Source organism: Mesoplodon densirostris, chromosome 10 (assembly GCF_025265405.1).
Source record: "Mesoplodon densirostris isolate mMesDen1 chromosome 10, mMesDen1 primary haplotype, whole genome shotgun sequence".
In the NCBI taxonomy this organism is placed as follows: Eukaryota; Metazoa; Chordata; class Mammalia; order Artiodactyla; family Ziphiidae; genus Mesoplodon; species Mesoplodon densirostris.
In genome coordinates this window covers 10,773,565-10,785,785 of record NC_082670.1, presented here as the reverse complement: position 1 = coordinate 10,785,785, position 12,221 = coordinate 10,773,565, and the positions used below count along the sequence as shown (strand labels likewise).

The following is a 12,221-nucleotide window of genomic DNA, read 5'->3' as shown; positions in this document are numbered from 1 at the left end:
GCTGTTTGTCCTCCCGCCCGCAGGCATCGGCAAGAACGTCATCTGCGACCGCACGGCCACGCCCCTGGACGCCTTCCGCATGATGTCGGCCGCCCACTACTACCCCAAGCTCATGAGCATCATGGGCAACGTGCTGCGCTTCCTGCCGGCCTTCGTGCGCATGAAGCAGCTCATCGAGGAGGGCTACGTGGGCGAGCTGCTGGTGTGCGAGGTGCAGGTGCACGGTGGCAGCCTGCTGGGCAAGAAGTACAACTGGAGCTGCGACGACCTGATGGGCGGAGGCGGCCTGCACTCGGTGGGCACCTACATCATCGACCTGCTCACCTTCCTCACCGGCCAGAAGGCCGTCAAGGTCCACGGGCTGCTCAAGACCTTCGTGAAGCAGACCGACCACATCAAGGGCATCCGCCAGATCACCAGCGACGACTTCTGCACCTTCCAGATGGTGCTGGAGGGCGGCGTGTGCTGCACCGTCACTCTCAACTTCAACGTGCCCGGCGAGTTCAAGCAGGACGTGACCGTGGTGGGCTCAGCCGGGCGCCTGCTGGCGGTGGGCACCGACCTGTACGGGCAGCGCAACAGCGCCCCGGCGCAGGAGCTGCTGGTGCAGGACGCCACGCCCGTCAGCAACTCCCTGCTGCCCGAGAAGGCCTTCAGCGACATCCCCTCGCCCTACCTGCGCGGCACCATCAAGATGATGCAGGCCGTGCGCCAGGCCTTCCAGGACCAGGACGACCGGCGCACGTGGGACGGGCGACCGCTCACCATGGCCGCCACCTTCGACGACTGCCTGTACGCCCTGTGCGTGGTGGACACCATCAAGCGGTCCAGCCAGACGGGCGAGTGGCAGAACATCGCGGTGATGACGGAGGAGCCCGAGCTGAGCCCCGCCTACCTGATCAGCGAGGCCATGCGCCGGAGCCGGATGTCCCTGTACTGTTAGCCCGGACTGGGGACCCAGCGCGACCTAGGGCTCCCGCCTGGGGCCCAGAGAGGGGGAAAGGCTGGGGTAGAGGTGGCCTCGAGGAGTGTAGTGGTGGGGAAGTGGAAAGGCAGGGTGAGAAAATGGCATCTGGGAGGCTGAGCCCGTGTCCGGGTGAGGGGCCCTGAACGAGACTGTTGGGACGGTGACCCGCGGTCCCTGAGGTCATCCCTGCTGGCGTCGGCTGAGACGGAGGCGGTCAGCCGCCTCTGCTGCCCTTTACTGTGAGAAGCCGGGAGGGGTTGCCGGCCTCCGCCCCTCGTCCATCCCCCTCCCCCACCTTGGCCTCCTTGGCAAGCTAAATGCTCCTGCGTGCTCTGAGCCCCGTTTCCAGGGGCGAGCTCGGCTGGCGGGAGACGGCACATCTTCACGTGCCCACGCAAGCTTGCAGGTGTGTGTGCGGGGGGGGGGGGGGGGGCGCCAGTGGCTAAAGAGAAAGTGCAGATTCCAGGAAGCCACTTCAAGTGTCTGAAGGAAAAAGTACTTGGTAGCAAAGTGTACAGCTTTCTGGATGGATTGGGCTTCCTCCCAGGAAGCCCGAGGGAGGGAGTGTCTTCCTAACTGGCTCAGTGCCCTTTTCCTGGCCTGAGGTAGGGTAAGGGAGGGCCAGGAACAGCAAGCAGAGAATCGGGTTCCCTTGAGTCAAAAGGAGAGAGCAGGGGCACAGCCTGTGCTGAAACAGACGAGGCAGAGAAGAAAATATCCCTTCGGGTTTGCCAGCAATTGAAAGCCCATTTCCAGTGGAGGGGAATTGCCTGTAAGGAGGGGTTCGGTACTGGAGCGTCGAGGTTGTCCTTTCACGGGGCCGAGGAGACAGCGGGAAGTTGTTGTGTGTCTGACCACAGCCTCCTGTGCTGTCCTCCAGGACCGGGGGCAGCCTTGCGCCCCAGGGTCGCAGTGGCAATTCCCAGCAGGAGGGAAAGTGAGCCCTGGACCCATCTCTCCTAGCAAGCTGGGGAAGGGTTCTTAGGAGATTCCCCAGCTTTGTAGATTTTAAAAGGGAAGCCTTTAGGTCCACTCAGATATAATCCTCTCCCCTTTAAAAGAAAAAAAAAAAATAGTCAAGGCTCTTTTCCTTACCTTGGACCTTTGCTTTCACGCATCAAAAAATGAAAAATTTTGAATAGGTATTAAACAAAAGGACAGCAAGCAACATAATTTTCAGTGTTTCTAAATGGGGTTTGAGAGCCCTCTGAGGTGTATAGTTCCCGTGGACTGAAGAAGGCTAATGTAGGAAAAAAGATCTTCTTCCTCTTGGTCTCCTGTCTCTCTTGTCTTGTCATCCTCTGCTTACAGGGAGGGCTTTTACTGGAGATGGCAAACTGCAGGCTTGGAGCAGGCAGTGCCAGAAGGGGACAACCAGACAGACAGACACACACACACACACACACACACACACACGGGTTTATAAATGCTCACTACCACCATTGTCACTAAAATGGCTCTTAAAAATTCAGACCTAGTCTTGAAAGAAAGCTCAAGTCAAATACATTTTGAAAATGGGGAATTATCCTTTTGTTATCTTTTCTTAATCCTTCACCCCACATAGGACATTTGTCGAGCTTGGCTGTGGAGGCTGTTACTTGTAAATGTACACAGCGTTTGTTCACAGTCGCAGAAATCCAGCCGTTGTCTTTGGCACACAAGTGACATTTAGACATCTTTTCAGATGGCCCCGCAGTGGAACTGGAAGGGAATTTAAGGGGCTGAGAGTGAACCCCAGGCTCTTGAGTGGGCAAAGTCCCAAAATGAACCGTGCGATCAGATGCTCCCTCTTTCTTCCTCCCAGGGCCAATACACTATGAATCCCAGGCTGCCCGTGGGTACTGCGTGGCCGTGTCCAAACACCACGGGAATGTGGTATTTTCTAGCACGGAGGGGTAGGGATCGCCTCCCTAGAAAGAATTACCCTGCTTCCTGGTCCGTTACTACAATGTGGGAAGGTTAGTGAGCTAAAACTCTCCCTCGTACGATTGGTCCCTGCTCCGTTGACAGAATCAGCCTGCCAGCTTTCCTAGCTACCAGTTCAAAACTAGAGATTTGGTAGAATGGAAGTCTCCCAGTAAGAATTTGAGCAGAGGGCCATGCCATGGACTGTTTTGGTTCAGATTCTCCTAAATTCCCCTCTGGATAAATAGCTTTTGTGGAAACTGAGTGGAATGAATATTTTGTTTTTCTAGTTGGCCCCGAAAGGCTGTGATCAAGAATGTAGAGAAAGGAAACTAGTGACTCTATGAGTCTCATTTTTCTAAGTCATTTATAATCTAAGTAGGGCTGTTCCTGGGGTTTCAGTCTTGTTTCTGTACTTAAAATACTTGGGACTTCTTTCCCCCCAAAGATCACTGAGCTCCGTGATAAATATTTAGTGTCTAAAACAAAAATTCTCATTTGAGGCTGGGGTATATGGAAAGAATATACATTCTTAAAAAGAAGCATGAAAAATATTTTAGTAAGTGTTCTTAAATTCTGTCTACTGAAATGCATGTAGTAGGTAGATGCAGGAACAAGTGGAAGAAAAGAGAGTTCATTCTCTAAGTGTAAAAAGTACAGTCAATGGGTTCTTTAGTGCTCCTTGGGCCCCAGTCCTATCACTTGCAAAGACTTGATTAGGAGTCACAATATAAAGCTGAAATCTCAAGCTTTCAGCAACATTCTATGAAAGGACTTTGTCCCAGCCCAGCACCCCTAATAGGGCACTGGGTACCATTGGCTGGGTTTGAGCTCAGATGAAGTCTCTGGAGTAACCCAGCCCTCTCTGCCTTGTTTAATGTGTTTCAAGGACCCAGAGTAATGGAGGCTCCATTTTAGGGTCATCACATTTAATCCCCACTTGCCGGATTTGTTCCCGTCATTGTGAGGGGGGCCTCTGATGCTGAACATTTGGGCTCATGCCACTGGCGGCCTCTGCAGAATGTTCCAAATTCCAAATTCTGAGATGGGGGGTATAAGTCAGGGTAACCACGAGTGTTTGGGAATGCTCTGGGCCTATTTGGAAGGGTTGGATTCTCTGAGTTTTCTCCCGGAGAGTTCATGACGACTGTCAGCTCCCCTACGACTTCTCCCCCCGATGGAGAGGGGTGGCAGGGCACCACAGATCCTCCTCAGCCCACCAGGCAGCAGATACCTCGGGACTCTAAGGGCAGCTTGGCTGACTCCAGCTCAAGGTGAACATCTCCTAGACCCTTTCTCCATCTTCAGAGAGCCACGCCAGTACTCTCTGTGCCCCCACATTTCTTGATCATCTACTGCGTGCAGGGTATTTTAAGTACGTTATCTCGCTTAATCCATAAAAACAGCCCTGTAGTATTGGGTACTGTCAGTCCCATTTTACAGATGAGAAAATTGAGGCTGAGAGGAAGAGTAACTTGCCCAGAGTCACAAAACTATTCAGTAGAAGGGGGGTCACCTGAATCCAAACCTTTCTTCTCCTCCAAACCACGTTGCCTCCCACGAAGAAAGGTTTGAGCCTCTGCAATTCCTGCCAGGCAGGAAAGCGCTTCTTGCTCGAACCGTATCGGGGTCTGTGGAGCAACAGTGATTAGAGTTCCACATGACCTGTGTGGGGCGCCCCTCTGCTGCTGTCGACACCTGCCTGTGGAGCAGGATGCCACGTTTGATGTTCTGCCAGAAGGTTCATTGTAGAGCTGCAAATAGAAGGAGTCGATCTTTCTTCCTCTTCCAAAATGGAAATATCACTCGGCTTCTTCTCAGATCAACTTCCTAAGTTGATTCTGATTGTAAGCGATGCAGCAAGCCACAGAGTCGGGGATCTTCAGAACGTTGACCGATTATTATGGATGGCCTTGGGTTTTGCTTTCACTGAGTATATAACATAGGAAAATGTCTTTTCTCAGGGAGTGGGGCTTTGACAGTTCATTTGTTTGTGACTCAGGCTTTAGCTGTGCGTTGCATTTGTACCTTTAGACTCTCTTAACTCTTCATCTCCTCTCGTAGCCGCAGCTGTTGAATACGACCTGTGGTCCCAAAGTAGGTTTCTGATTGCATCACTTTTATTCTGGTGGGTTTGGGGCGAGGGAGGAATTCAGCGTTGATAAGGGTACCCTGGGGAGAAAGTAAAGCCCGTTGCATCTGGAGGGACTTCAGAGCCCAATATATTCACTTCCTTTATTTTTACATCCCCAAGAGGTTGAGTGATGACCAAGGTCACACCGCTTCGTAGTGGTAGAGCCAGGACTAAAATCCCAGTTTTCTGACTCTAAGTCCCATCCTGTATCTTCAGAGCTCTCAGACGGGGAGAGGGAGGCCCAGAGAGGTGAAATGACTGGTCTCAGGGCGCAGGGCTAGTTGGTGCAAGAGTTGCCGTTAGAACTCAGACCTGCAACCGACGGTATTCCCTGAGCTGTTGCAGCTGAATCCATTTTTTAAAAACTCAATTGTGTCTTGAATGTACTCAGAAAACTAGCTGTTTAAAATTTCCCCTTGTGACTGTAATGTGAACAGTTATCTCTAATTTGTATTCTATTGGCAGGGATGGGGGACATACGTTCAGATGCTCGCCTTTGGGATTTCCTGAGGCCAGCTCTACTTCCGGGCTCTACCCTGCCGTCTGCGCACAGATCGAGGTCTTGACTAGCTTAGGATTCCTGCCCCGCCTACCGCCTCCATCTTTGACCATCCAAATCCTGAAGTTTATAGGGCAGAGGTCACGACACTGGGGAGGTTTTTGTTTTGTTTCTAAATCAACTCTCAAGAGCCCTGCCTTTCAATTCCCTTTCGGGGACAGGGAGACGCGTAATGAAATAAAAGCTGTGCTTGTCTGCAGCCCACGGACCCACCCCGGCCTGTAGCATCCTGGGCAGAGAAGCGGGCGGATGGGGAGTACCCCAAGTTTGAGGGGACAGCCCTGAGTTGGGCTTCAGAACTTTTCCCCAGAGGAGTGTAGACCTTCTGTGCTTCTTTAAGGGGTGTTGGGCTCGGTGGTCCCATCAGAGTGTGCAGGTGCAGCCAGTAAGTACCGTGTACCTGAGTTCCACACCAGTTAGCACCGAAAGGCAGTGGCCTACTGACTTTTTCTTCCCCATGTCACGGTCCCTATTTGCTGGAGCTCTTGAGAGGGGCACCAAGCGTCTGGCTCTGTCAGGCTCCTCAAGTGTTGCACTACTGAATACTCTTGAATCTGTTGCCCCTTTCTGTTTACACCAGCAGTGAGTAGAGAAATAACAAGGCCATATCCCATGCAGTGGCTCCGTGCTTGGCGTGGCAATCATGCTTGCCTGGGTGGTGTGAGCAGGGCCCCCAGACTGGCCCAGGTCCAGGTCTCTGCTGTCCCCTGCAGCCATCACAAGGGCTACGTTGTTGAAGGAGCCCCATGGTTTCTCCCCAGGAACTCCATGACTGATCTTTGATTCTAGTCCCAGGCTAAGAAACACAACCCAAGGAAGCGACCTGCCCGCTCCTTTGCTCTCCTCCTTCCCCATCAGGCATCCAACCATATTTAGTATTCTTGCCCTGTGCCTTGCCCAGGAGAGGGAGAAGTTTCTAGTACTTATGGTTTTCTGTTGGTTGCCTGGTGCTTTTACTGTTGTTTTATTTTGTTGTTGTTGTTTTTAACCAAAAATTGCATTTGTTTGGTTGTCAATGTCGAGTACGTGTTTATTGTTCTACAAACATGAGTATATGTATGTATATGTATAAAAACAAACATAACATATAAAAAGTCAAGGCATGTATACTAGATATTTTAAAGAGTTATTTATCAAGGAAAAAAGATGTGTGTTATAAAGTAAACAGAGTCTATATTTTATATATAATGTAGATAGCAAAAAATAGCTTATAAATTATAGAAGGTTTGGGTTTTCTTTTTTTATTATTAAAGCAAAAAAAAAAAAAAAAAAGACAATGAACGCACCTGTTCTTAGTGTTTTAAAAGCCAAACTGCTGTGGGAGGTGGCCTTCCCTACCAGGCCCTCGGGCTGTACAGTCTGTGCTCCAGGCCCGGAGCGGATGCCTCGTGTTACCTCTGCAATGCTCAGGGGGCCATGGTTACCATCACCCTGCCAGCTGGCATGTGCCGCTTCAAATGTGGCTTCCTGCTGTCCTCCCCAGTTTGTGTTGGTGGGATAAAGGAATGGAAGTAGCAAATAAAGACTGAAGAGAAGATATAATTGCAGCTGTTTTCCTGTTTATTACACCTGGGTGCTCTCCCTGATGAGTTAGGTAGCTGGCCAGTTTGTGGGATCTGAATTAAGAATGGGGGTGGGAATGATGGTGGTGCATCTGGGGTGTGTGTGTGTGTGTGCCTAGTGCAGGGAATCTATTCTTGTGTCAGCACCCATGAAACAGAGCAATGGAATCCACTGACCTGCTTTTTGATGGTAGATACGTTGAATGTTAGAACTGGAGGTACTTTAGAGCAGTCTGGTTCAAATCCTGGCTCAAATTTTGGAAATGTGAACATGGAGGGGAAATAACCTGCCTAAGGCCACTTGGGGTGTGTGTGTCTGTGTGAAAGCCCAGTCCAGACAAAGATGATAACATAGACTTTAGATTGGGGAGCACATTTTTTTTTTTTGAAGTACGTGGGCCTCTCACTGTTGTGGCCTCTCCCGTCGCGGAGCACAGGCTCCGGACGCGCAGGCCCAGCGGCCATGGCTCACAGGCCCAGCCGCTCTGCGGCATGTGGGATCTTCCCGGACCAGGGCACGAACCCGTGTCCCCTGCATCGGCAGGCGGACTCTCAACCACTGCGCCACCAGGGAAGCCCATGGGGAGCACATTTTAGAATTCTCTATTATATCAGGATCTTAACCTAACACCTCCCACCAAGCCCTATAAGACACGTTCAAACAGGCTCAGTTGCCTCTTCAGAAGAGCATCTTTGCTTAAGTCATTCTTAGCGGTGTTTAAGGGCCACCATCTTGGACTGAGCTCAGCCAAATTTGAGATTTGCATGGATGACGTCTCTCATGGATGGGCCAGTCTTTCCTTTCCACCCTCTGCTGCCTTAGACAACACACAGGTAATTCTCCTGGTCCATGCTTTCGCTTCACTTAAAAACAATTAAGAATTGGGAAGAAAAATACAAAAGTTGAGATCCCATTGTTGATTCCTTCATGAGCAGATCATGATGTTAGCACATTCAGAACACAGCCTGTCCATTCAGACAAAGTTGCAGCAAATCTCTGCAGTCGCATGGATTATGACCATGCACACATAACATTCTCATACCCTAAGATCAGTTCTGAAGAAGGCCGTGAGAGAGAGTGCTTTGTCAGAGCTGAAAGCCCCACTTGCCCAAATGTAAAGTATGGTTGCGATGAGGTCCATTTCTCTAGTTTCTTCCAGCCAAGTGGCCTGCGAGCCAACCCCTGATGGAAGACTCCACGCTCCTGAGCGTCTATGGACATTTTCAATCCAGTTGTTCCTTCACAGATTTGGAATCTCTTTGTGATGCTGGTTTCTGTCAATGTAAGCTTATTTCTTGTTACGTAAACGGGGGATTATGCCTTGTCCTACTAAATTACAGGATATGATCACATTGCTTTCGTAGTCTCTGAACTGTTGTTTAAAAAGAACAGTTGCAATTACATTGCAAGTCATTCAGGCTGTATCAGTAGTTTACGGGTCAAACGAAGAAGAATCTATGTCTCCTCCTATGCCAATCTACCCCCTCGCCACTCCCACCCCACCACACACATACACACGCGCACACACAGATACACAGGACCATTTTCCTGTTTCACCTTTTTTTTTTTTTTTTGTGGTATGCGGGCCTCTCACTGTTGTGGCCTCTCCCGTTGCGGAGCACAGGCTCTGGACGCGCAGGCTTAGTGCCCATGGCTCATGGGCCCAGCCGCTCCACGGCATGTGGGATCTTCCCAGACCGGGGCACGAACCCGTGTCCCCTGCATTGGCAGGCGGACTCTCAACCACTGCGCCACCAGGGAAGCCCTTACCTTCTTTTATCTTGTGCATTTTTAGCACCGGTTTTGACAAGTCTGGGTGATACAACGTGAAGGATAAAATGACTGCTACAATTGTTATGAGAATGAAATACACATCTACAAAGTGTGCACAGTTTTGTATACAAACGAAAGAATAATAATTTCACCTCACTCTAAGTTGTATGCTCCCATTTTATCAACACACATTTACCTTAATCTTGCCTGAGCAGAAAAGATCCCTCTGCCTAGGTATTCCTAGGCAGTCCCTACATGCACTTGTCAGTAGCAGTGCCCCCTGCTGGAAGGCTGGCCAGGAAGTGTAGGGGACAGAAATGGAACAGAGGCCACTTCATAGAGCTGAGCCGTGTCACAACCAACTAGACAGCGCGACAGCTTACTTGAGCCAAAACCTCTACAAAGAAGCTGATGCAAAACATTCAAAATTCTTCACCTTGTTCATTCAAGTTCAGGCTTCCTTTTGAATCCTATCTCTGAGTCTCCATCTGCTGGGTAAATTCCTGAGAGATGACTTGAGCTAGGACAGCCTTTGCAGCATTGCTCTGGTCCAACCACAGCTCTACAAGATGAAGTCATATCTAAGTTGGTTGTTGGCTTCCTCCAAAAATATCCTAGCGAAGGGAACACCTTTCTATTCTAATGTTACACAGATTGTGATCACCTTGGGTCAAACCAAACTCTCCCTTTAGCCACAAGTGAAAATCAAAGACTAACTTTAGAAGCAACTTCCTGGGCAATTGCAGATTCATTCCTTTCTTGGTGGATGATTTGTATATTGATGGGGCTCAATCCCAGACTTACCATCTGGGGTGTACATGTACCGAAGTACCATTGTCTCTGACCATCATTGGCCACCGGCACCTTGGAAGCAGGACACCCTGGGGAGGAGGAACCCTAAGAGGGCTGTGAGTGGCTGCAACAGATGTGGAGTTCACATCCACAAAGCACACGAGGCCCTAGGGAGTCCCCAGTCTTGAAACACCCCCTACCCAAGTCACTACCTCCCTTTTAAAGAGCCCTGAGGGGTCTAAATCAGGCCAAAGACAGACCAAAGCTGCTTGAGGCTGTCTTGGGGATGGTGACTCACTCCAGACCCCTCAAAACCAAAGACCAGGGCTTCCCTGGTGGCGCAGTGGTTGAGAGTCTGCCTGCCGGTGCAGGGGACACGGGTTCGTGCCCCAGTCCGGGAAGATCCCACAGGCCGTGGAGTGGCTGGGCCCGTGAGCCATGGCCGCTGAGCCTGCGCGTCCAGAGCCTGTGCTCCGCAGCGGGAGAGGCCACAACAGTGAGAGGCCCGCGTACCACAAAAACAAACAAACAAACAAACAAACAAACAAAAAACCAAAGACCAAGCAGGCATAATAGCTAGTGAAACTACAGAGTGGGGAAGCAAGGCCAGAGCCCCCGCTGTGTTTCTAGGCCTTCTGAGGCTGCTTATCTGGGATGTGGTGGCTAACAGGGAGCCCGGAGCATCAGTCACCCTTCGGTGTGCTGGGCTTAGGCATCTGACTTGGCACTCAGGTTTCCCCCATGAAGCAGAAGAGTCAGCCTGGGACCAGCAGCTGCGTATCTGTACAGCTGTGAGATGCTGTATGTATCATGCACGCATGTATCACTAAGAAAGAAGTGAGCGGGAAGAGATGGGGAAAAGAAGAGAAGAGGGAACTGGGGTCAAGGCACGGCAGGGGAGACACACAGCAGAAGCAAGAATGGAAATTCACGCCAAGGGTAAAAAAGAGGTGAAGGGAGAAAACTTGGAGAAAGGGCAGAGGCGTGCATTTGAGTTATGGAAGTTTCTGTAGATAAGTAAATGTTGCATGAGATAACTGAAACGCGGTTCCTCTGTGGCCTAATCTGTGCTCTGAGGACAGCTTGAGGGAGGAGGAGGGGAGCGGATGAGAAGGCACGAGGGAGGAATTCTTGTAGAACTTGGCAGAGTCTGGCTGACTCACTTCGGGAGCTGTTCAAAGCGATCCAACTGTCGGCATTTGCTAGAAAAATTTCCATACCAACCTCTGTGTTAAATGAGCACCATACCCCAAGTGCACCCTGAGCCCATCCTCCTTTCTCGTTGCTTTTCTTATTTGCAATCCCCGCCCCCAAACCTGAAGTTTTCAAGGATTCACCAGCTGCCATTTTGCCCTGTCCTTTAGTCCCCTCCAGGGACTCTTGGACATATTCAGGAATCTTCCAGAGAGCCTTTTTCTTTTTTTCTGCACACACAGAATCTCTCATCCCTCCTCAGCTTTCAGAGACCCTGCCCACCAGGCCATCGCTACAATCTGTTTTCTCCTTTTGCACTAGAGCTTTTCTGAAGAAAGTCTCCCCCGAGGGAGCAGGCCTGGCCCAGCAGGAGCAGATGCTCATCAGTTACATCCAGCCCTGGCTTCTGCTGTCTTGAGTCCCCTGGCTCAGTCCTTGGATCTGTCCTGGGTCTCGTCAGGTTGCCTGTGAAATCCAGGCTCTTCCCTTCCTTCCTTGTTTACAACACCCTCTTGCTTTCATTTCTCCATTCATCCAAGCGGAGGTCATGTGATGAGAGCCTCTCCACCTGTTTTCCTGATCACCCAGCATGTGTTGTATCTGACCCACTTCCTCATCCGGGCCTGGGGAAGCAAAGGCAGACATCTTTCCCTTCTAAGGCTGCATCTCATCCCTTCCCAGCCTGCTCTCGTTCCCCACCTGGAATCTCTCCCTGTCCACTGAACTCTCCCTTCATCCTTCAGCTGGGCCAGAGTATGGATTCAGGGAGTCTTTGAACTTGGATGGAAAGAAAAAACCAAAAACCAAAAAAGTGCATCTTAATTTTCACTAACTCTACCTGAAATTAGCATTTTCTTCAATTGTAGCATTAAGTTACAGTTGGATTAGCAGTATCTGTGACTTTATCACCAGTAAGAATCACATATAGCTTCAGATCTTATCACTGGTTTTACAGATACCTTGAAATATCATTCATACTCATCACTGCTCTAAAATTATGGAAATCATTATACTATAACCAGATCTTTTTATTTAATACTGCAGTTAAAAGCCCATACATTGCCCTATCACAACTTTTAAAAATTTGGGGGGGGTAAATATAACAATGTAATTTGTTACTTTATAGTCATATGTGTCTTATTTTATACATTCAAAACAGTATTCCGAGGCTTAAACACATTACTCCAAAAAGGCATCCATCGGCTCCACCAGATTGCCAAAGATATACAAGGCACAAAAAAGTTGAGAACCTCCGAGTATGGCAGAAATAGCCTTAGCATGGTCCTTGCTCTCAACTATAAACTTTTTCCATGGTGATTGAATATGATTTAAAT

The 12,221-nt window shown here is 49.9% G+C and overlaps 1 protein-coding gene across 2 annotated transcripts in view; it reads left to right on the top strand.

The window, feature by feature from the left end:
- Positions 1-1,390, top strand: part of GFOD1 (Gfo/Idh/MocA-like oxidoreductase domain containing 1) — a 105,212-nt gene extending 103,822 nt beyond the window's left edge. Inside the window, exon 2 of one of the 2 annotated variants that reach the window (XM_060109461.1) lies at positions 24-1,390. In XM_060109461.1, the coding sequence (XP_059965444.1) occupies positions 24-943 (920 nt within the window). In that variant the 3' untranslated portion in view covers positions 944-1,390. The remainder of the gene's footprint in view (positions 1-23) is intronic. The other variant, XM_060109460.1, reaches the window with a different exon arrangement.
- Positions 1,391-12,221: the final 10,831 nt, after the last annotated feature.